Source organism: Elephas maximus, chromosome 8 (assembly GCF_024166365.1).
Source record: "Elephas maximus indicus isolate mEleMax1 chromosome 8, mEleMax1 primary haplotype, whole genome shotgun sequence".
Lineage (NCBI taxonomy): Eukaryota > Metazoa > Chordata > Mammalia > Proboscidea > Elephantidae > Elephas > Elephas maximus.
In genome coordinates, this window is record NC_064826.1 from 44,457,920 (window position 1) to 44,482,618 (window position 24,699).

The following is a 24,699-nucleotide window of genomic DNA, read 5'->3' on the forward strand; positions in this document are numbered from 1 at the left end:
ACTCAGCAACAGCTGCAGTAAGCATGTAGGTAGCTGTTAATTTTACATCATTCATGACCAGCCACCTTGTATCTTAACATTTTAACTCCTTATCAAACCTTGTTACCAAATCTTCCCTTATTCAAAACTTGTGAACCTCCAGCCATTTTAGTGGAAATGCCCCTGTTTAAAGTCCTAATATGTATAAAGTGTTGTTAATGGCTCCTTCTGTCTATTGCCTTAGCATCGTCTTTGGAGTGGGATTCTCCTTTCTTCATAAGCAATTTATTCCTGTCCATCTTATTCTCACCTCTCTTCTAAATCCAGGAGGATCATGAACTTGCACACCTGAGAGACCAGGTTTCAAAACCTGGCTTTGTCGGTTCCTAGCTCTGTAACCTTGGACAAGTTCCTTTCCTACTAAGCTTTAGTTTCTTCACCTATAATATAGAGTTAATAATATCACCTAAGATTTTATGAGGATTAATGTGAAGTGTCTGGGATACTACTTGATATACAGAAGGCTCTTAATAAATATGAGTTTTAGTTTCTTCTGCCCTGTTTTTGTTCTGTTGTTCTCTGTTATGTGTGTTCGCATCTGCACTTTCATGCTACTTCCATTTACACCAGTCTCCTTAGTGCACTAATTCCCTCACGTGTGGTGACCTGCGTCCCTAGCCCCTGAAAAGAAACCTTCAGTACTACTTCCCTCTCTTTCTGTCTTGTCTTATTTTCTGTCACCTCTGGTCACCTGCCTGGTGCTGAAATTGTAGTGGCAGGCTGTGCAGTTTATTCAGACTTCTACTTCCAAGCCCAGGGAATGACAAAGGTCAGCCTGTAAACAGATACTTCCAGAAACCCAGGTGTAATACATGCCTACCTTAGGAGTTTAAGCACAATACCTCTGTGTGTCGGCAAAACCTCTTCTTGTGGGGATATTTTATTATCTGCTATCGGTGTTTCAAAGCATAAACTTTGGACCACCTATGTGGGAATCACTAGGGGTGACTGGTAAACTGAGTTAGAATCCCTGAGAGTAGGACTCAGGACTTCTTGTATTTAATAAGTTTATTGTGTGCTTTTTCTGCACATGGAGTCTGAAGTCTGCTCGTCTAAGGCATGTACGATTCCTTTAAAAACTCTAAAGCCATAACTAGGTGAAGTGACCCCTCCCTTCATACCTTTTTGTGTGACTGATTTTCAGTGTAAGGGGAATTAATAGCTTTGAACTACTTTGTTTTCCAAAGTCATTCCAGAACTGCACAGCACGTGTCTGCTGTTAGGGCCTAGTAAGTGGTGACAGTAGGAATGTTGTTTTGTTCTATCAGGTGGCCTTCACTGACTGACTCCTCAGGGTAGCCATTTTGTAGCTCTCCTAAATCTCTCTGAGGTAAGTTAGCACCTTGTACAGTTTTATCACTTGTATTATTTCTGCAGGCATCAGTTTCATCACAGTTGTGGTCTTACTTGATACTAAAACGCATATGTCATTTCCTTAAAAAGGTCTTCTTTTAACCTCTAATCACTAAAAGGTAGAAGGTTCGGTTGAGAAGTATTCTGGGAGAATAATGTGGAGGAGAAATAGAGGAAGAGGAAGAGAAATTTGTCCGTTAAATAAACTAAAACTTGATATAGAAATTTAAAAAAGGGAGGGGGGACCCTGAACAAAGCAGGATAGAAAAGAACCTGCGTGATTTGATCACATACCCCTTCTCCTTTATTTTTAGTGTATTTAGTCTAAAAATTCCATACCAAAATATCAGTGGTATGGTGTGAAATTGGGCTTTAGGGTTATTTCTTTACATACTTTTATATAGTTGTTGCAGCACCATTTGTTTTAAAGTCATTTATTTTGCCATTGAGTTGCCTGGGTGCCCTTATAAAAAAGTCAGTTGATGATGTATGTGTGGGTTTATATCTGGACTCTTCTGTTCCATTCCTCTTTTGTTCTGTTCTTGCTCTAATACCCCCACTGTCTTGATTACTGTGGCATTATATAGTGAGTCTTGACATCAGATAGCATAAGTTTCCAACATTGTAGTGCTCTTCCAAGATGGTTTTGAGTTTCTAGGCCTTTTGCAGTTATGTGTAAGTTTGGAGTCAGCTTATAAATATAAAATTTAGGTGTGTCTTAATAATATTTAATTTTCCAAACAGTTAATATGGTATCTTTGTTCACTTACTTACATCTTTAATTTCTCTCAGCAGTGTCTTGTAGTTTTGAATATGAAGATCTTGCTCCTATTAAATGTTTTCCTTATATTTTATGTATTTTTGGTACTATTATAAATGCCTATTTTCTTTTTTTTTTTAATTGCATGTAGAAATATACTTGATTTTTATGTATCGACCCTCTGCTCTGCAGCTGTGCTAAATTTGCTTATTACTTCTGTTGGGGGTTTTTTTTTTTTTTTGGTAGATTTCTTTGAATTTTCTGCATATGCAATAATTCCATCTGCAAATGATTTTCTTGTTTCCATCCTTTATTCATTTTATTTTATTTTTCTTGCCTTATTTTTCTGTATATAAGGTTGAATAAAAGTGGTAGGAGTAGATATTCTTGTCTTGTTTCTGATTTTACAGGGGATGCGTTCAGTATTTCACCATTAAGTATGATATGCTATAGATTTTTTTAGATACCCTTTATCAGATTGAGATGAACCATAGATCTAAATATAAAATCTAAACTAAAAGCTTCTAAAATAAAAAAAAGTAGGAGAATATCTTTACAGCATTGGGATAGGGCAAGATTTTTTTAGAGAGTATGCAAAGAAGTTTTAACTATAAAATGAAAAATAATAAATTGGATTTAATAAAATTAAAATCTCTTGCTCATCAAAGGTCATTTCTAAAAATGAAAATATTTAAAATACAGATCTCTAACAAAGAACATGACTGGGGGAGAACGTGAGGAAACTTGTGAGGTTTTGAGAATTCTAAGTATTCATTAGAGTGTGTATTTGTCAAATATTAGGAAGTTGTATACATAAGATCTTTGAATTTCATTTTACTTATATTTTGCCTCAATTTAAAGAAATTGTTGATAGTAGCTAGTTATACCTGGGTTATAGAATTTCTGTTTTTGCTTCTTTCACAACTTTGTCTTGGTGTTGTGTTTTCTGAATTGAGAAACTATGACTATGTAAGTTTAAAAGTTTAAAAAAGAAAACCTTAGCAGTGGGGAATGATTGTAGATTTTGAACAGGCAAGTGGCTGAATTTAAGGAAGATTAATTTGAGATTGTAGTAGGGGAGAGAAAAGATACCTAGAAAGGAGAGCATAAAAGCAAGCAATGTTTAGAGGCAGTAGCTTTATAAATTGACAAGCAGTTGAAAATGGAAGGCAAAGATGAAAAAATTCCAATGTTTTACACCCTGCTAACTCAGAACTGAAGCCACTCCCAAAGCCCACTTATCAGACAAAGATTAAAAACTATGCGGTTGAGTCAATTTCCGAATCATAGCGAAGAAGATTAGACAGGCCTGTGAAACAAACAATAACACATGTGAGGAGCGTACTTCTTAGTCCAATCAAGTATAGGAGACCAAGTGGGCAACTCCTGCCCAAAAGCAACATAAGAAGGCAGGAAGGAACAGGAAATTTGGATACATGGACGTGCAGAATCTGTGGTGAAAAGGGGTAGAGTGCTATCACATTACAGGGAGTGCGACCGATGTCACAAAACAATATGTGTATACATTTTTGAATGAGAAACTAACTTGAACTATAACCTTTTATCTAAAGCACACACACACACACAAAAAAAAACACCAAAATTTTGAACCCTGGAGGAACTAGAAGAAGAGTGGTACCTTCTGAGCATGACTTTTATTTTTAATGGGCCATGTGAATTTTAAAAGTGCTTGTCATTTCTTCTTTCTTTTGTTATTTAAAAGCTCACAACCAAATATGCAGTCCACCTCTTAAAAATGAACAGGAATTTACAGTATGCATTCAGTGTCTTAAATGACTCCTTGGGGCCATCCACCAATACTCTTGATAGGCCCAGCCATGTTTGCTTCTTATTTGGGGTTTAAGGTGTGATACCGTCTTAGTTATCTAGTGCTGCTATAACAGAAATACCACAACTGGATGACTTTAACAAAGAGAATTTTATTCTCTCACAGTTTAGGAACCTAGAAGTCCAAAATTTGGGTGCCAGCTGTAGGGAGAAGGCTTTCTCTCTCTGTTGGCTCTGGGGGAAGGTCCTTGTCATCCATCTTCCCCTGGTCTAGGAGCTTCTTAGTGCAAGGGACCCCGGGACCTAAGGACATGCTCTGCTCCTGGTTACTTCCTTGATGGAATGAGGGTCTCCTGTCTCTCTGCTTGCTTTTCTCTTTTGTATTTCAAAAGAGATTGACTCAACATACAACTTAATCTTGTAGATTGAGTCCTGCCTCATTAACATAACTGCCTCTAATCTCCCCTCATTTAACATCAGAGAGGTAAGATTTACAACAATTAGGAAAATCTCATCAGATGACAAAGCGGTAGAGGATCACACAATACTGGGAATCATGGCCTAGCCAAATTGACACATATTCAGGTACTAAAAAATATTTCAAAGCAACCTGGTAATGGAACAAATTTTGAAATAATTATGCCACCCCCCTCCCCCCAATCCAGATTTCTCTCCTGCTCAGCGCCCATGAGTCGGGATCGACTTGACAGCAGAGGGTTTAGCACTGATATTCTGGATTAGAGCAGTGATGGTTCTCCTCTGCACTTGAGCTCATGCTGTATTGGAGCCTGTTTTAGCCTGAACTGAAAAAGAGTAAATTGAAGTAAAAAAAGTTTTAGATTTTGTTGGAGTGTTTTTTGCTTTATGATAACTAAAAAACAAAAACCAAACCCGTTGCTGTTGAGTTGATTCTGACTCATAGCGACACTACAGGACATAGTAGAACTGCCCCATAATGTTTCCAAGGAGAGGCTGGTGAATTTGAACTGCTGACTTTTTGGTTAGTGGCCAAGCTCTTAACTCCTGAGCAACCAGGGCCCCTTAACGGCTACACCACAGGTCTCCATATGATAACTAGGAAGTGGTAATTGAGAATTTGCTATTTTTCCTTCATATTTTTAAAAATTGTGATATTATTTACATACCATAACATTCACTCTTTTAAAGTGAACAATACAGTGACTTTTAGTATATTCACAGAGTTGTGCAGTGACTGCCAGTATCTAATTCCATGCCAATTAGCAGTCATTCCCCATGCCCCCTCCATCCAGTCCCTGGCAGTCACTAACCTGCTTTCTGTCTCTAGCTGATCTCTCTATTCTAGGCACTTCATAGAAATAGAATCATACAATATGTGGCCTTTTGGGTCAGTCTTCATTCACTTAGCATGTTTTCCTTGTTCTTCAATATTGAAGCATGTATCAGAACTTCATTATTTTTTATGACCAAAAAATAATTCCATTATCTGGATGTCTGACATTTTGTTTATCCATTTATCAGTTTATGAATATTTGGTTTGTTTCCACTTTTTTATTTTTTTGAATAATGTTGCTATGAACATTTGTGATCGAGTTTATGCTTAATGTTTGAGGAACTGCCAGACTGTTTTCCAAAACAACTATACTGTTATACATCCCTGCCAGCAGTGTATGAGATTTCCAGTTTTCCCACATCCTTGCTGACACTTTCTATTCTCTCTCTTTTTTATTTTAACCATTCTGGTGGGTGTGAAGTAGTATCTGATTGTTGTTCTGATTGTCATTTCCCAAATGACTGATGATGTCGAGCACCTTTTCTTGTACTTACTGGCCATTTACAGATCTTCTTTGGCGGCGCTGTGCATGTGTATGTGGGTACATGCTCACTTTTGAGTTGTGGTTCATGACAGCACATATTTTTCTATTTATAGGAGTTCTTGAGAGAAGTTTTACTCAAATTGTAATATCTGAGAAATCTGAGCTGCTCCTCTCTTCTCTAATTTATTATTAACTCTTTTTGATAACCGTTGTGGTCCACGCTTTGGACATTAGGACGTATGAATTGAGGTTTACACCAGCAATTTTAAGTGACCTTGAGTGTGTATTCTTATACCTATTTATTTGAAGCCATATTTCAGAATACATAGTTACTTTTATTGTTAGCTTTAAAAATTATCATAAAAGTGATATATGGTAGAGTTTGATTATAACTCCTTCATAAGTTTTGATTATACTTTAGCCTGCTTTGTCAGTTTTTTTTTTGTGTGTGTGTGTGTGTGCTTTAAGTGGGAGTTTACAAATCAAGTCAGTCTCTCATACAAAAATTTACATACACCTTGCTGTGTACTTCTAGTTGCTCTCCCCCTAATGAGACAGCACACTCCTTCTCTCCACCCTATATTCCCTTGTCCATTCAGCCAGCTTCTGTCTCCCTCTGCCTTCTGATCTCCCCTCCAGACAGGAGCTGCCCACATAGTCTCATGTGTCTACTTGAGCCAAGAAGCTCACTCCTCACCAGCATCATTTTGTATCTTTTAGTCCAGTCTAATCCCTATCTAAAGAGTCGGCTTTGGGAATGATTCCAATCTTGAACCAACAGAAGGTCTGGGGATCACGACCTCCGGGTCCTTCTAGTCTCAGTCAGACAATTAAGTTTGGCCTTTTTATGAGAATTTGAGGTCTGCATCCCACTGCTCTCCTGCTCCATCAAGGATACTCTGTTGCATTCCCTGTCAGGGCAGTCATCAGTTGTGGCTGGGCACCATATAGTTCTTCTAGTCTCAGGCTGATGTAGTCTCTGATTTATGTGGCCCTTTCTGTCTCTTGGGCTCGTAATTACCTTATGTCTTTGGTGTTCTTCATTCTCCTTTGATCCGGGTGGGTTGAGACCCATTGATGCATCTTAGATGACCGCTTGCTAGCATTTAAGACCCCAGACGCCACTTACCAAAGGAGGATGCAGAATGTTTTCTTAATAGATTTTATTATGACAATTGACCTAAATGGCCTCTGAAACCATGGTCCCCAAACCCACACCCCTGCTACTCTGGCCTCCCAAGCGTTCGGTTTATTCAGGAAACTTCTTTGCTTTTGGTTTAGTCCAATTGTGCTGACCTGTCCTGTATTGTGTGTTGTCTTTCCCTTCACCTAAAATAGTTGTAGTCTGCTATCTAATTAGTGAATACCCCTCTCCCTCCCTCCCCACTCTCATAACCAACAAAGAATATTTTCTCCTCTGTTTAAACTATTTGTTGAGTTCTTATAATAGTGGTCTCATACAATATTTGTCCTCTTGCAACTGACAAATTTCACTCAGCATAACGCCTTCCAGATTCCTGCATGTTATGAAACGTTTCATGGATTCATCATTGTTCCTTATTGCTGCGTAGTATTCCATTGTGTGCATATACCATAATTTATCCATTCATCAGTTGATGGGCACCTTGGTTACTTCCATGTTTTCCCCATTGTGAACAATGCTGCCATGAACATGGATGTGCATGTATCTGTTAGTGTAATTCTCTAGGATATATTCCAAGGAGTGGGATTGCTGGATCTTATGATAGTTTTATTTCTAGCTTTTTTAAGGAGTGCCAAATCAGGTTCCAAAGTGGTTGTACCATTTTACATTCCCACCAACAGTGTATAAGTGTTCCAGTCTCTCCACGACCTCTCCAGCATTTATTATTTCGTGTTTTTTGGATTAATGCCAGCCTTTTTGGAGTAAGATGGAATTCTCATTATAGTTTTGATTTGCATTTCTCTAATGGCTAAGGATTGTGAACATTTCCTCATGTATCTGTTAGCTACTTGAATGTCTTCTTTAGTGAAGTGCGTGTTCATGTCCTTTGCCCATTTTTTAAGTGGGTCATTTGTCCTTTTGTTGTTGAGTTTTTGCAGTATCGTGTAGATTTTAGAGATAAGGTGCTGATTGGAAATGCCATAGTTAAAAACTTTTTCCCAGTCTGTAGGTAATCTTTTTACCGTTTCGGTGAAGTCTTTGGATGAGCGTCGGTGTTTGATTTTTAGGAGCTCCCAGTTATCTAGTTTCTCTTCTGGTGTTTGTGCATTGTTGGTAATGTTTTGTATACTGTTTATGCCATGTGTTATGGCTCCTAACGTTGTCTCTATTTTTTCTTCCATCATTTTTATTGTTTTAGATTTTATATTTAGGTCTTTGATCCATTTTTAGTTAGTTTTTGTGTGTGGTGTGACGTATGAGTCTTGTTCCATTTTTTTTTTTGTAGATGGATATCCGGTTATGCCAACACCATTTGTTAAAGAGACTGTCTTTTCCCCGTTTAACTGACTTCAGGCCTTTGTAAAATATCAGCTGCTAATATGTAGATGGACTTATGTCTGGATTCTCAATTCTGTTCCATTAGTCTATATATCTGTTGTTGTACCAGTACCAGGCTGTTTTGACTACTGTGGCAGTATAATAGATTCTAAAATCAGGTAGAGTGAGGCCTCCCACTTTGTTCCTTTTTTTCAGTAATGCTTTACTTATCCAGGGCCTTTTTCCCTTGCTTATGTTTCTCCATCTCATTAAAAAATGTCGTTGGAATTTGGATCGGAATTGCATTGTATCTGTAGGTTGCTTTTGGTAGAGCAGACATTTTTACAATGTTGAGTCTTCCTATTCATGAGCAAGGTATGTTTTTCCACTTATGTAGGTCTCTTTTGGTTTCTTTGTATGGATCTTTTACATCTTTGATAAGATTTATTTGTAAGTATTTTATCTTCTTGGGGACTACTGTAAATGGTATTGATTTGGTGATTTCCTCTTTGATGTTCTTTTTGTCGGTATAGAGGAATCCAACTGATTTTTATGTGTTTATCTTGTATCCCGATACTCTACTCTTCTCTTTTATTAGTTTCAGTAGTTTTCTTGAGGATTCTTTAGGGTTTTCTGTGTATAAGATCGTGTCACCTGCAAATAGAGATACTTTTATTTCTCCTTAACAATTGGATGCCCTTTATTTCTTTATCTAGCCTAATTGCTCCGGCTAGGACTTCCAGCACAATGTTGAATAAGAGTGGTGATAAAGGGCATTCTTGTGTGGTACCCGATCTCAAGGGGAATGCTTTCAGGCTCTCTTCATTTAGATAATGTTGGCTATTGGCTTTGTATAAATGCCCTTTATTATACTGAGGAATTTTCCTTCTATTTCTGTTTTGCTGAGAGTTTTTATCATGATTGGGTTTTGGACTTTGTCAAATGCCTTTCCTACATCAATTGATAAGATCATGTGGTTCTCATCTTTTGTTTTATTTATATGATGGATTACATTAATTGTTTTTCTAGTGTTGACCCATCCCCGCATACCTAGTATGAATCCTGCTTGGTCATGGTGAATTATTTTATTGATATGTTTGTTGAATTCTGTTGGCTAGAATTTTGTTGAGGATTTTTTACATCTAAGTTTATGAGGGATATAGGCGTGTAATTTTCTTTTTTGGAGGTATCTTTGCCTGTTTTTGGTATCAGGGATATGATGGCTTCATAGAATGAGTTTGGGAGTGTTCCATCCTTTTCTATGCTCTGAAATACCTTTAGTAGTAGTGGTGTTAACTCTTGTGAAAGTTTGGTAGAACTCTCCAGTGAAGAGGTTGGACCAGGGCTTTTATTGGGGGGCGGGGCGGAGTTTTAAAATTACTGGTTTAATTTCTTCTTTTGTTATGGATTTATTTAGTTGTCCTACCTCTCTTTGTGTTAATTTAGGTCAGTAGTGTGTTTCTAGAAATTCATCCATTTCTGCTAGGTTTTCAAATTTGTTGGAGTACAATTTTTCATAGTAATATGATATGATTATTTTAATTTCAGTTGGGTCTGTTATGGTAGCACCTATCTCATTTCTTATTCGGGTTATTTGTTTCCTCTCCTGCTTTTTTTTTTGTTAGCTTTGGCAGTGGTTTATCAATTTTGTTACTTTTTAAGAGAACCAGCTTTTGGTCTTGTTAACTCTTTCCAATTGTTTTTCTGTTCTCCAGTTCATTTAATTCTGCTCTAATTTTGTTTTCTTCTGGTTCCTGAGGGTTTCTTTTGTTGCTCTCTTTCTACTTGTTCAAGTTGTAGGAATAATTCTTTGATTTTGGCCCTTCTTTTTTATGTGTGCATTTATTGATATAAATTGACTTCTGAGCACTGCTTTAGCTGTGTCTCAGAGGTTCTGATAGCACACATTTTCATTCTTACTGGATTCTATGAATTTCTTTATTCCATCTTTAATCCAGTCGTTTTTTAGCATGGTATTGTTCAGTTTCCTGCTTTGTCCTTTTATACCTAATTTTTTCTTCTAATTTTTATCTAATTAAAAAGTTTTATCTGATTTTTACGTTTTATTGATCCTATCAGAGACACTGGTGGTGTAGTGGTTAGGTCCTATGGCTGCTAACCAAAAGGTTGGCAGTTCAGATCCACCAGGTGCCCCTCGGAAACTCTGTGGGGCAGATCTTCTCTATCCTGTAGAGTCACAATGAATCGGAATCTATTCGACCGCAGTGGATTTGGGTATTGATCCTATCAGTAACCCACTGAGCTGTATTTACTGCCTTTTCCACATTCACTATGAACCTTTAAACGTGAATACTTTAAGCCTGAATATCTTATGAGACTCCCAGATCAAAAATTTTCCTTGGGGCAGTAGTAATTCTGCCTATATTGGTAGCACACTGAAGTAGTGGTGTTCTGTCCAAGACTATTAGGGAAGAGCATTTTCAAGAAGGAAGGATTTAGTGATAGCATTCAGTTTAGCTCTAGTTTCAGGACATTGAATGCTGAGAAAGGGCCACTGAACTACTTGTGGGGGAGGGGAAGATGGTCTTTTATGACCTATTGATTGGGGCCAATGATGGATCATGCAGATGTTAAGGGTGAGGATGTACCAGGACAGTCATAGCCAGTTCTGTATTGAAATTTAGAAGTGAAATGAATAAAAGAGTATGGATTGCTGGGATGTGGGTCAGATTTAGACAAGAGAAAGTTGTTTTTAGAGTGGGGGGTCCTGAGCATATTTGTAGGCAGAAGAGATCTGAGGAGTGGTTAAAGGCACACAGGAAAGGAAATAAGTGAGTGACTTTTGGAGGTAGCAGGCTAATATTGGAAAGACCGAGGGCACATCTTTCTTGCAGACCAATGGAGACGGTTTCGAATAGCAGATTTTGAATATTTTTCTGTAGTGAACAGAATACAGACTGTTCTACTGTTGCATAACAAATTATCCTAAAACTTAGCAGCCTTAAACAGCCTGTTTATTTTGCTCAGGACTTTATGGATTAGGAATTTAGAAAGAGCAAAGCAGTAATGGCTTGTCTCTTTTGTTATATCTGGGGCCCCAGCTGAGAAGAGTTTTGAGGTGACTTGATAGCTGAGGGTTAGAATCAACTAAAAGCTCTTCCACTCACTTGTCTGCCCCCCTGAGCTAGAAGTGCTGGAAGTCTAGGATTGCTTACTGGAATGCCTGCATGTGTTCTTTCCATGTGGCTTGGCTTCCTGAGAGTCTGGCAGCCTCAGAGTTCCAAAGGCAAATGTCCCAGCTAACAAAGTGGGAGCTGCATTGCCTTTTATTACCTAGCCTTCAAAATCATGCAACCACTCCCACTACATTCTGTTGGCGAGGAGCAGATCACAGGCCTACCCACATTCATGAAGAGTCCATTTCTTGATGGTAGAACAGCAGGGTTCTAGAAGAGCAGGTGGCTGGGGAGATACTGTTGGAGCCCCTCTTTAGAGAATATAATCTGTGAGAAAAACACTACAAAAAAAATCAATCAGAAGATGATACAGACTCCCATATATGTGTATTTTTATTAATATTTTGCAACAGTAATTTAACCTTTTTTCCTATTACAGAAATTCATCTAATATTATTTTCATCTTGGATATATTATAAGTTTTGTTATAGATTAAATTGTGTCCCCCAAAAGATATATCCAGGTCTTAAACTTCCATACCTGTAAAGGTGACCTTTTTTGGAAACAGGGTCTTTGCAGATGTAGTTAAGGATCTAGAGATGAGATCATCCTGTTTTTAAGGTGGTCCCTAAATCCAGTTACTGGTATACTTATAAGAGAAAAGAGAAGGTGATTTTGGACACAGAAACACAGGGAAGAAGGCCATGTGAAGACAGAGGCAGCGGTTAGAGTTATGCTGCCACAAACCAAGGAACTTCAGGATTCCCTAGAAGCTGGAGGAGGCAAGGATGGTGTCATGGATTGAATTATGTCCCCAAAAATGTGTGTATCAATTTGCTTGGGCCATGATTCCAGGTATTGTGTGATTTTCCTATACGTTGTAAATCCTGCCTCTATGATGTTAATAAGGGGGATAGGTGGCAATTGTGTTAGTGAGGCAGGTCTCAATCTACAAGATTGGATTGTGTCTTGAGGCAGTCTCTTTTGAGATATAAAATAGAGAAGCCAGTAGAGAGATGGGGGATGGAGGACCTCATACCACCAAGAAAGCAGTGCCAGGAGCAGAGTGTGTCCTTTGGATCCCACGTCCCTGCGTCGAGAAGCTCCTAGTCTGGTAGAAGATTGATGAGAAGGCCAACAGAGAGAGAAAGCCTTCTCCTGGAACTGATGCCCTGAATTTGGACCTTTAGCCTACTTTACTGTGAGGAAATAAATTTCTCTTTGTTAAAGCATCCACTGGTGGTATTTCTGTTACAGCAGTACTAGGTAACTAAGGCAGAACGTTTCTCCTCTGTGGCATTCAGAGGGGGTGTAGCCCTGATGATGCCTTGATTTTAGACTTCTGGCCCTCAGACTGTTGTTTTGAGTTACCCAGTTTTTTTGGTAATTTGTTACGGCAGCCCTAAACCTAAATCCACTAACTATATCTGTCTTAATTACTGTGTTTAGTGTCTAACATAGAAGTATGCACAAGTTGATGCATGATTTAGGCTTTCTGAAGATGAGTAAACTGTAAAGCATTACTTTTTCTGGGATTATAAAACTAGGTGGGACTTCGAAGTGAGTCTCAAAAATCAGTTTTACTTTCCAAATATATTAAAGACTTTTTACTTGTTTCATTTGTAGTCATTTGTCTCTAAAACCTTTTTTTCATTTTTTAAATTTCTTTAGAATACTTTCTTTAGAATCTGGATTATTCACAGGATATTACACTTCGTACCTGGGGACGTGTCTGTAGCTGTATGCTTGAGGAAGCCATTGCTGTGTGCTGTGATACACCCATGCCCTCTCACCAACAGAGGAGCCTGGAAATAACAATAGTCTTGACTTCTTGAGGGAACTTAGGATTTTTTGCTTACATTTTAATGTCTAAGTATATAATTAGGGCTCTAGTTTCAAAAGCCAGGGATACTTTCTGAGTTCTTTTTATTGTCAAAGGTTTTTATTACTAAATGTTTTTTAGTTACTAAAAGACATCCCAGTATTTCTCGGTGGAATCTATGGATTTCTGATTTCTGGACTCTACTTTCATCCAATTAAAGACTCTCATTCCAAGATAATAATGTTTCCCAGTTCACAGTTGAGATGTTGTGCCTTTATTTATTGAGAACATAATTATGAACCAGGAAGTGAGGCCAGTGGTCTTTGAGTAGATACGAAAGATGTCCAAGTTCATTTACTAAAGCTCGGGTTTTTTACTATGAGGAAAGTCCCCTTTTAGGATCTCATTTAATGCTTCTTTATTCTTCCTTTGCCCACAAAGCCCTGGTGGCATAGTGGTTAAGTGCTACGGCTGCTAACCAAAAAGTTGGCAGTTCAGATCCACCAGCCGCTCCATGGAAACTTAATGGGGCAGTTCTACTCTGTTCTATAGGGTCGCTTTGCTCCAGAGGGAAATATTACCTTTATTCTAGTAGGCAGAAACCAACCTTACCTCTTCTTCAGAGGGAGATACTATCTCTATTTTCCAAGGTTGTTCACTGTAGAAACCTTTAAAAGATAGGCCAGAGCAAAGGCCATCAGCGTCTCTGTTACTATGATGTGCAGAAATGTGAGTGACCCATGTCCAATTATCTCCCAACAAAATTTTTCTTATGGGTCCCTATGAAGGAACGGGAAAGTCAGTGTCATTAAAATAACATTCCTATAATAAATACAGAAAGTATAATTCCACTTGATGCTACTGGTGCCCTGGTAGAGCAGTGATTTAGTGCTAACTGAAAGGTGGCCCTGTGGGAGAAAGACCTGGCAGTCTACTTCTATAAAGATTACAGTTTCGGAAACTACGGGGCAGTTCTACTCTGTCACATGGGGTCAGTATGAGTCAGAAATCGAGTGGATGGCACCTAACAACATTGGTGCTGCTTACAGGTAACTGTATTAGTTATCTATTGCTGCATAACAGATCACCCCAAAATTTAGTAGCCTAAAACCACAAACAATTATCATCTTATGCAGTTTCTAAGGGTCAAGAATTGGAAGTAGTGCCCTGGTTGTGCAGTGGTTAAGACCTTTAGCCACTAACCAGACAGCCACTAGCCATTCCTTGGAAAACCTATAGGGCAGTTCTGCTCTGTCCTGTAGGGTCGCTATGAGTCAGAATTGACTCAGTGGCAGTGGGTTTGAATTTTTTTTTTTTTTTTTTTTGGCTGAGTAGTTCTGGATCACGTTCTCTCAGGAGGTTGCACAGTCACAGGAAGGTTGATTGGAAGGATCTGCTTCCAAGCTCACTGATGTGGTTATTTGCAGGCGTGTCAGAGGCTTTGTTATTGCTTATTTTTGGGGGTGGATATTAGGGCTTTTTTGTACCCTTAGTCCTGCTGCTCTTTTTGTTTAGTAATGCCAGCGTTTCTACTGGGGTGAACGTGATTTAAATTGTGCTTTAAATTACTAATGAAGAAATTAGTGTTTTCATAGATTTCATTTTTATTTGATATTACCTACAAACATACGGTATTCTTCACAATTCAAATTTTAAGAGGTGTGTGCCATAAAATTTTAAAGCAATAATTTATTTTCTGTTTTGTAACCTAGAGAAATAAAGAATGGTTGTGATATTTTGCTTACGAAGGTCACTTAACAACAGATTCTCATGAATCATTGACGACAAACTATTTCCAACTCAGCCAGTGTTTCTGCTATCTTATATTGAGAAAATAGTCATTATTTAAAATGGCAGACCTTTAAACAAATTTTTTTTTAGTTAATAATAAATATTCTGCTCAAAACAAAATTATCTACCAAAAAATCACTTTCTGATTGACAGAGATGAGTTAAATAAAACGAATTCTATTTTCTGTGAACTGCACTGCCTAATAGTTAAGCATACAATGTGTTTATATTTTATTTGGGTTTTACTTGGTTCGTTCACAACACCGGGTATTTAATTCGTATTAGAAGTCTTACTCATCAGGAAAAGGGGAACATGTTTTAGCTGATAGGCGAGTACTAAGACCTGGTGTAGGAAGAACGCACAACCGTTTCAGAATCAGGCACATCTTGATTCTTATTCTGATTCTAATGATTACTTTCTGGGTGACACTGGACTAATGCATAACCTTGGTAGGCCTCCTCTCCCCCCACTTGTTTAGTAGGAATGATAATAACTTATCAGTATTGTTTGCTTTAAACAAGATGATAAATGCCAAGAATCTAACAGTAGGCCTTGAGCAGACTTTTTGTTTCCTTCCCTCTTAATCTTTTTTCAGAGTTTGAGAAAATTTGTCTTATCTGGTCATGTTTCTGAGTCTCCCTACTGTCTTTCTCCGTGGTTGGAATTAAGTGTTCTCCTGCCTTGTTCCTTAGTGACTGGGTAACAACTCCTCTTAACAGCACACTTTTGGGCAGAGGGAAAAAGCAACAGACTGGCCAAAAATGATACTCTCTTTCTTCTGAAAATTCTCAAACATACAGAGCTGTTGAAGGAATAGCTTGATGAATACCTGCGTTTCCTACGTTTAGATTAAAGAATTGCTCGCAGTTTATCTTGTTTTATTATATATATATGTATGATATATTTGTGTTTTTTTCTTTTGTTGAATCACTTAAAAGGAAGTGCAGACATCATGACATTTTACACTCAAAATCTTCAGCAAACTTTTAGGAACAAGGGCATTTTCCTATTATGTAACGACAATAATTTTACACCTAAGAAAATTTATAGTTCAATAATGTCATCCAGAATCTACCTCTTATTTAAATTTACCTGGTTTTCTTAAGAATTTCTTTTACACCTTTGTTTTGTTAAATCTGGCATCCAGTCAAGATTTACTCATCACGTGGGGTGGGGACCATGGTCTGGGGAAACATTAGGTCAATTGGCCTAATAGTTCATTAAGAAATAGTTCTGCATCCGACTTAGGTGCATAGCATCTGGGGTCTTTAAAGTTTGCAAACGGCCATCTAAGATGCTGGTCCCATGCCGTCTGGATCAGAGTAGAATGAAGAAAACCAAAAGACACATGTGAAATATTAGTCCACAATTAGTGCAAAGGACTAATGGACCACAAGTACCACAGCCTCCACTGGCCTGAGCCCAGAACAACTAGATGGTGCCCGGTTACCACCACTGACTGCTCTGACAGGAATCACAGTAGAGGGTCCCTGACAGAGCTGGAGAAAAATGTAGAACAAAATTGAAATTCACACACACACACACACAGACCAGAATTACTGGTTTGACAGAGAATGGAGGAGCCCTGAGACTATGGCCCCTGGCCCTTAGACACTCTTTTAACTCAGAACTGAAGTCAGTTCTGAAGTTCACCCTCTGCCAGAGAGTACACAGGTCTATAGAACAAATAATAACACACGCGAGGAACGTGCTTCTTATTCTTAGCTCTCATGTAAATGGGACCAAATGGGCAACACCTCCCCGAAAGTAAAGACTGAGAAGTCAGGGAAGGACAGGAAAATGGAACAAATGGAAATGGGGAACCTGGGGCGGAGAAGGGAGAGTGTTGACACATCCCAGGAATTGCAACCGATGTCACAAAACAATTTGTGTGTAAATTGTTGAATAAGAAAGTAATTTGCTCTGTAAACTTTCACCTAGAGCACAATGTAAAGAAAATAGATTTACTTAGCAGATACCATTATCATCAAAAATGGAATTAGCATGGAAAATTAACTGAACTCAAATTTACCAGTTTCCTACTAAAGTAGATCATACATAAAACCTGTGATTAGGATGGAAATGTGCTGTTTTATGTCTCAGTTGACTCTTTAGATGAAATGGGAACCTATTATTTTGAGTAAGAAGTATATAAATCTGTTTGTTGAGCCATGGTTGTTTTTTCCAAGTCAATTATTAGATGAAAAGCCTTCCTTAGAGAAAATTTATAAACCCTGTTTTGGAGACCTAAATCTAATCCTTAACAAGTATTGGAATGGATGATTTCTTCTTTTACAAGGTCATTAAATAATTTTGAAGTGGTCTGACATTTTACACATAATATTTTTCAAGAAAGTTTTATTTTTATAAGGCTTTGTCATGCATCTGTGGATAAAAGTCATAAGCTCTTAAGACTGTTCAGTTTAAGAAGATAATGGTACAGAAAACAGATCAGTGGTTGCCAGGATCTGGAGGTAGAGAGGGGGTTGACTACAAAAGGAAAGGAAGGAATTTTTTTTGGTGAGGAATTGTTCTGTATCTTGATTGTGGTGGTGCTGACTTGACTGTATACGTTTGTCAGAACTCATAGACAGGTAAACTAAAAGGGGTAAATTTTACTGTATATAAATTATATCTCAAGTATGAACTTTAAAAAAAGAAAAAAAAGATTTACTCATTACAGTCGGTTTTATGTTTTCTAATCCTTTTGCTCTATGAATCATCCTCTTCTCTTCTTTCCCCCAGCTTCATGATATTGGCCATTTGTTGTTGAGTGTTCTGTAAATGTCAGATAGGTCAAGTTGGTCTATACTGGTGTTCAAGTTGTCTGTATCCCTTACTGATTGTCTACTTACTCTGTCAATTTTTGAGAAGGGAATTATGAAATCTTAAATTACTCACAGTTGTGTCTCAGTTATCTTACGTGAAGAAATTTCTTCTTACTGCCTCCTCCCTTTCTAAGATAGTGTTGGGAAAGATTCTTAAATCTTTGCTTGGACCTTTGAAATCCTTCACTGGTTAAGGAGAGAATTCTTAACATCAGAGGGCTGAGAAACTAGTGTTGGTAAAAAATGAATTATGTTTAATGTTGTCTTCAGTAGATAAAGGGAATTTACTAAAAATTCTTACAGTGGTCTATCATAGAGTTCGAGCTTTTGATTCACTCTTGTAAATAGAGCTGATTTTTTGCTTGGCAAGGAAAGAGAGTCTTCTTTATCTTTGGACAGCCACCACTCCCACCCCCCACCCCCCCAAAAAAAAAAACAGTTAAGGGGATAGCTGTGGAATTGTCTTTTTTGAAGCTTTATTAATTATATAGGTAGAACATTATAGTTTCCTTGAGCGTGTTAGAGTAGGAGAAGAAACTAGAGCAATGGATTTAATGATTATTTAACAGACCATTCTATTTTTCTTTGTATTTGTGATTTGTTTTATAAGAAGATTTTTTAAAAAGGATTTGTTGTGTAAAAAGAGAAGAGCTTCTAAGCAATGCATGTGTGATTTTTACCTTAAAAAGTAAACATAAAGAAAAAACCCGAACCTGTTGCTCTCGAGTTGATTCCGAATTGCCCATAGGGTTTCCAAGACTGTAATCTTTACAGAAGCAGGCTGCCACATCTTTCTCTCGTGGAGCAGCTGGTGGATTCTAACTGCAGACTTCTTGGTTATCAGAGGAGCACTTAACCGCTGTGCCACCAGGGCTTCTTAAACAGTAAACATACAGAAATATAAATACTCCAGCCAATTCCTAAAGTCATAGTAGTCCTCACATTCTTGACCCTTTCCAGTGCTCTGCCTGAATAGCCCAGTTATCCTACTCTCTGACTGCCTTTTGGTGAAGCAGCAGAAGGAAACGAGATGATTCGGTCATTGTTTAATCTGTGACTGGTCGAGATTCCTTGTTTGCTAGACAAGTAGTAGACCATGGAGTTTCCATTGCTAGATATGGCCATTATGTGCCATTGTGGCACACACAGCTAAGCTCAGGGAATTGGAGATGTTTCTGATAGAGTTTCTGATGGAGTTACAGAAGTGTCCATTTCTGATTCCCTGGGTGTTGGGTAGTTAGGTCAGGTCTGCCATGTGGGGACATGCTTCCCCCTCCTGGCAGCATAGTTTTAGTTAGAGGAGATGCCCTATGAGCAAGACTACCTTTCTGTGAGACGAGAATGAAAAATGGTCAAGAGAGAATATTGATTTCTGTAGAAAGGGAGTTAGGGCATAAGAATATATAGACTGTAGTCTTGGAATGGTGCATGTCACACTTCCAAAATAAAAAGAAAGATTATGATGTTCAGTGTTTTGTACTTTCAGTTATTTTTGTATTCACTTATTTATGTGTTTAAAAATATTTTTATGCCCCTTATAGATTACCTATAGACTGAGAAAAAGTTTTTAGCTATTGCATTTCCGATCAGCACCTGATCTCTAAAATTTACATGATACTGCAAAAACTCAACTGCAGAAAGACAAATAACCCAATTAGAAAATGGGTAAAAGATATGAATAGGCACTTCACTAAAGAAGACATTCAGGTAACCAACAGATACACAAGGAAATGCTCACAATCATTAGCAATTAGAGAAATGCAGATCAAAACTATGATGAGGTGTCATCTCACTCCAACAAGGCTGGCATTAATCGAAAAAATGCAAAATAATAAATGTTAGAGAGGCTGTGGAGAGATCAGAACACTTCTACACTGCTGGTGGGAATGTCAAATGGTACAACCACTTTGGAAATCGATTTGGCACCTCCTTTTTTTAAAAAAAGCTAGAAATAGAACTACCATAGGATACAGCAATCCCACTCCTGGGAATATATCCTAGAGAAATAAGAGCCTTTACACAAACAGATATATGCACACCCGTGTTCATGGCAGCACTGTTTACAATAGCAAAAAGATGGAAGCAACCAAGGCACCTGTCAGCGTATGAATGGGTAAGTAAATTATGGTATATTCACACAATGGAATACTACGCAGCGATAAAGAACAGTGATGATTATGTGAAACATTTCATAACATGGAGCAATCTAGAAGGCATTATGCTGAGTGAAATTAGTTGCAAAAGGACAAATATTTTATGAGACCACTATTACAAGAACTCAAGAAATAGTTTAAACAGAGAAGAAAATATTTTTTGATGGTTACCAAAGTGGGGAGGGAGGGTGGAAGAGGGGTATTCACTAATTAGATAGTAGGTAAGAACGACTTTAGGTGACTGGAAAGACAACACACCATACAGGCGAGGTCAGCACAACTGGACTAAAACAAAAGCAAAGAAGTTTCCTGAATAAACTGGTTCAAAGGCCAGTGTAACAGGGGCAGGGGTTTGGGACCATGGTTTCAGGGGTCATCTAAGTCAATTGGCATAATAAAATCTAACAAGAAAACATTCTGCATCCCACCTTGGAGAGAGGCACTTGGGGTCTTAAACGCTAGCAAGTGGCCATCTAAGATGCATCAATTGGTCTCAACCCACCTGGATCAAAGGAGAATGAAGAACACCAAGGACACACGGTAATTACGAGCCTAAGAGACAGAAAGGGCCACGTAAACCAGAGACTACATCAGCCTGAGACCAGATGAGTTAGATGGTGCCTGGCTCCAACTGATGACTGCCCTGACAGGGAACACAACAGGCAACCCCTGAGGGAGAAGGAGTGCAGTGGGATGCAGACCCCAAATTCTTGTGAAAAGACCAGACTTAATGGTCTGACTGAGACTAGAAAGACCCCGGTGGTCATGGCCCCCACATCTTCTGTTGGCTCAGGACAAGAACCATTTCCAAAGCCAATTCTTCAGGCAGGGATTGGACTGGACAATGGGTTGGAGAAGGAGGCTGGTGAGAAGTGAGCTTCTTGGATCAGGTGGACACTTGAGACTATGTTGGCATCTCCTGCTTGGAGGGGAGGTGAGAGGGTAGAGGGGGTTAGAAGCCGGCGAAATGGACCCGAAAAGAGAGAGTAGAGGGAGGGAGCAGGCCGTCTCATTACGGGGAGAGCAATTGGGAATATGTAACAAGGTGTGTATAAGTTTTCGTGTGAGAGAGTGACTTGATTTGTAAACTTTCACTTAAAGCACAATAAAAATTAAAGAAAAAAAATTTTTTTTTCTTATGGCCCTTATATTTAGAGCCCTGGTTACACAGTGGTTAAGAGCTCAGCTGCTAACCAAAAGCTTGACAGTTTGATTCCACCAGCCCTCCCTGGAAACACTGTGGGGCAGTTTTCTGCCCCAGAGAGTTGCTATGAGTTGGAATCCCCTCCATGGCGATAGGTTCGGTTTTGGTTTTTGGTAAATATATTTGGCCCATTTTTAGAGACAGTATTTCTAACTAGCCTGTGAGCTCCGTAGATAACTGAACTCAGCTATTAATTTTTTTTGTTTAACTTTCAAAGTCCCGTTGAGAAAAGGAGTCATTGTGTTTATGATTTTGTTAGAAGTAGTGCAGCTCCTGTTTCTGCTCACAGGTACTCATACCTGGCTGTTTGAGAATTCAGATCTGAAGCATAATATATGCTAGTGATACAAGTTTCCTTCTCTTTATGCATAAATAACTTTTTTGTTTCTTTTACAAATTTAGAGACTTTAATTTAGCAATAATGTGTAATTATAATAGTAAATAGCTTTTAATTAAGCCATTCCAGTGTTCCCTGTATACTGAATGCACACATTATCATGAGATTTGTAAATTGGGAAGGCATTAATACAGAGGGGCTATAAGATGGGCATATTTATGGGTTTTTTTTTGTAAGACCATGAAACAGCCCAACAGTTACTAAAAATGAAGTGCATTTCTTTAGTAGTGGATAAAGCATGTCATCCTGGTGACGTAATGGTTAAGGGCTTGGCTGCTAACCAAAAGGTCAGCAGTTTGAATCCCTCAGCCTCTCTTTGGAAACCCAATGGGGCAGTTCTGCTGTGTCCTCTAGGGTCGCTGTGAGTCCAGATCGATTTGATGGCACTGGGTTTTTTGGAAAGCATGGGCTTTGGAGTCAGACAGTTCCCAGCTTCAAATCTACTGCTAAGTCTCTCTGAGCCTTGGTATTCTCATCAGCGGTACAGAAATAACACTTCTTCAGACTAATTGTAAGACTTAAGTAAGATAACATGTTATTGTTACCTAAATTATAAAATGGAAGTAGTTTCTTAAGAAATAGTTTCATGACCACTTGTATTGAAGATGTAGTATGCGCTGCTGTTCTCTTAGTGGTTCACATATTTTGTTAGGGCATTAGGCTCTGAGGACTCCTATGGTCAAGAAATTGGCCTTGCTGTACCTAATTTTGCATTTCCCAAAGAGAACTCCTCCTCTCCCCCCCTTCTTCCTCCCCCAATGGAACACCTATAATATATTATACTTTACTGTTGCTTCATGGAACACAGTATGGAAAATAAAATACCTAGCACAGGACCCCCCATGTGTATTTGGAAAATGTTAATTTTCTTTTCCTCATTTTCACTGCTAATTTTAATGGCTTAAAATCTGTACTGAACTCAGCCCTTTTATGCAATTTTAATTTAACCTTTGAATTAAATAAAAGGCCATTAATTGATTTGCTTTATTTTATTCCTAATTTACTATCTTTAGTTCATATTTTTATCCCAAAATGTTAACAGATTTTAAGATTAAAATCCAGAAAAAACAAGTGCACTGGTGATATGTAACTAAGAATCTTAGAAACTCAGTATCTAGTCAGATTTCCTGCGTTACTAATGCAACACAATTTTAAATGTTCATAAAAATTCATAGTACCTCTTAAAATAATTCCTGCACCTCCTTTAGGCCTCTCAGCACTAGGTACAATTTGCCCATCTCTTTGTTGAGTAATTTATAAGAATTCTTAATTAAGAAATGAGAAATGACAATTTTGCAATTAAAAAGTATTTTATGTTAAAGTAAAAGAAAAATTCGTTCCGAATACAAAAAAGTAGAAAAGTATTGTTTGTTTTAGAAAAAATTGAAAGTATAAATAAAAATTTAAATAGAAAATTAAAAACATAAATAATAAACTATAGATAAAAAAGAATAAAACAAATTATTAATACCTTATTCTTTTTTCTTGTGTGTTTCACAAAAGTGGTAGCATATTATACATATAGTTTTATATTCTGCTTATTTTACTTAAAAATGTGAAGTGAAATTTTTTTTTAAATGCCAGATGTCATGAGGACACCTTTACCCTCCTCCAAGAGTCTACCTTAAGAGGGTACCCTCTTTCCCCCCTCACCTCATTTCCTCATTTCCAAGGCATGGTTGCAGACAGGAATTTGAGGTTGGAGGAAGGGCAGTGAGAGGAACATAATCTGTTGGAGGGTAAATTAAGACATGCATTATACAGATTCTTAGTGGTAACATATAAACTACTGGTGTATGAGAATTATGCACAATAAACAGCCCTTATTTTGGTGGGGTGTTGTTGTACATGTCCAAAAAGATCTGAGATAAACTTATTGCTAAGAAGAGGTAAAGGTTGTTTGTGATTTTAAGAGCTGGTGTTGGTAGGTTGTATACACCTAGGTTTAAATCCAAAGGTTATCTAGTGCTGGATGGTTTATTGCCTTTTAAAATTAAATTAAAACAAACAATCTTATCAGAAAAGCATAGAACATTTTTCTCTTGCTGAAAGGTATTTCTGGGGGAAAAAAAATTATTGAACATGCTTTGATCTGATTATCATTTTTAATGACATTGGTAATTGAGAAGCAGTAAAATGCTATTACTGTTTTTCTGACAAATTTGTTTTAATTTTTATTTTCTTATTAAAAGGTGGCTATCATCCAGTGAAAATTGGAGACCTCTTCAATGGCCGATACCATGTTATTAGGAAGCTAGGATGGGGACATTTCTCTACTGTCTGGCTATGCTGGGATATGCAGTAAGTGTTCTTTGTCATGTATGATGTGTTTCCTGGTCCTACACAACATCTCAATTTCCTAAGAAAGTCTGGCTGAGGGACCTGTTTTTTGCATGGAAAGTGCTTGGCACAAGATTGCCCCAGCTAGCCATCCTTCTCTTTTTTATCCTGAGTTTGAATTTCAGTTGCCTGATATCGTAAAACATGAAGTTTGTTCTAGCTTTGAGGTCATATTGTTTTTCTAGTAATTCATCTGTATCAGAGAAACATTCAAATATAAAATACAGTGAATAGTCCTTTCAAAGCAGTGACAGACTTTTTTAAATGCATGACCCATATTAAGAAATTGTATTACTACGTAGTACACATATACATGTGTTGTGTATATATGTGTATGAACTGAAATAAAAGTGTTACTTACAAGAGGTTGTCTTGGCCTATGGATCCACTAGTTAATTGTGGTTCCATGGTTTGAAAAGTACTGCAGAAGTTTACATAGTTTATATAGTAAACTATATAAATAGTTTATATAGTACTTACATAAATTGAGGCCCTGGTGGCACAGTGGGCAAGAGCTCAGGCTGCTAACCAAAAGGTCAGCAGTTTGAATCGACCAGCTGCTCCTTGGAAACACTATAGGGCAGTTCTGCTCTTACTTGTTTGTTTGTTTAAACTAGTACTATATAAGTTTCTAATATTGAATAGATCTGATTATAATGATCACTTCTACTGGTAACATAAAATATATATATATATATGTTTTTTTTTCCTTGTTTTTTAAGGGGGAAGAGATTTGTTGCAATGAAAGTTGTAAAAAGTGCCCAGCATTATACAGAGACAGCCTTGGATGAAATAAAACTGCTCAAATGTGTAAGTACGGCAAAATGTGA

General features: G+C 37.8%; 1 protein-coding gene across 9 annotated transcripts in view; it reads left to right on the forward strand.

Annotated features, from left to right (window-relative positions):
- Positions 1–24,699, forward strand: part of SRPK2 (SRSF protein kinase 2) — a 272,628-nt gene that overhangs the window by 201,211 nt on the left and 46,718 nt on the right. For all 9 annotated transcript variants that reach the window (XM_049894468.1, XM_049894471.1, XM_049894469.1 and 6 more), the window contains 2 exons: positions 23,722–23,830; positions 24,592–24,679. In XM_049894468.1, coding sequence (XP_049750425.1) covers positions 23,722–23,830; positions 24,592–24,679 — 197 coding nt within the window. The remainder of the gene's footprint in view (positions 1–23,721; positions 23,831–24,591; positions 24,680–24,699) is intronic.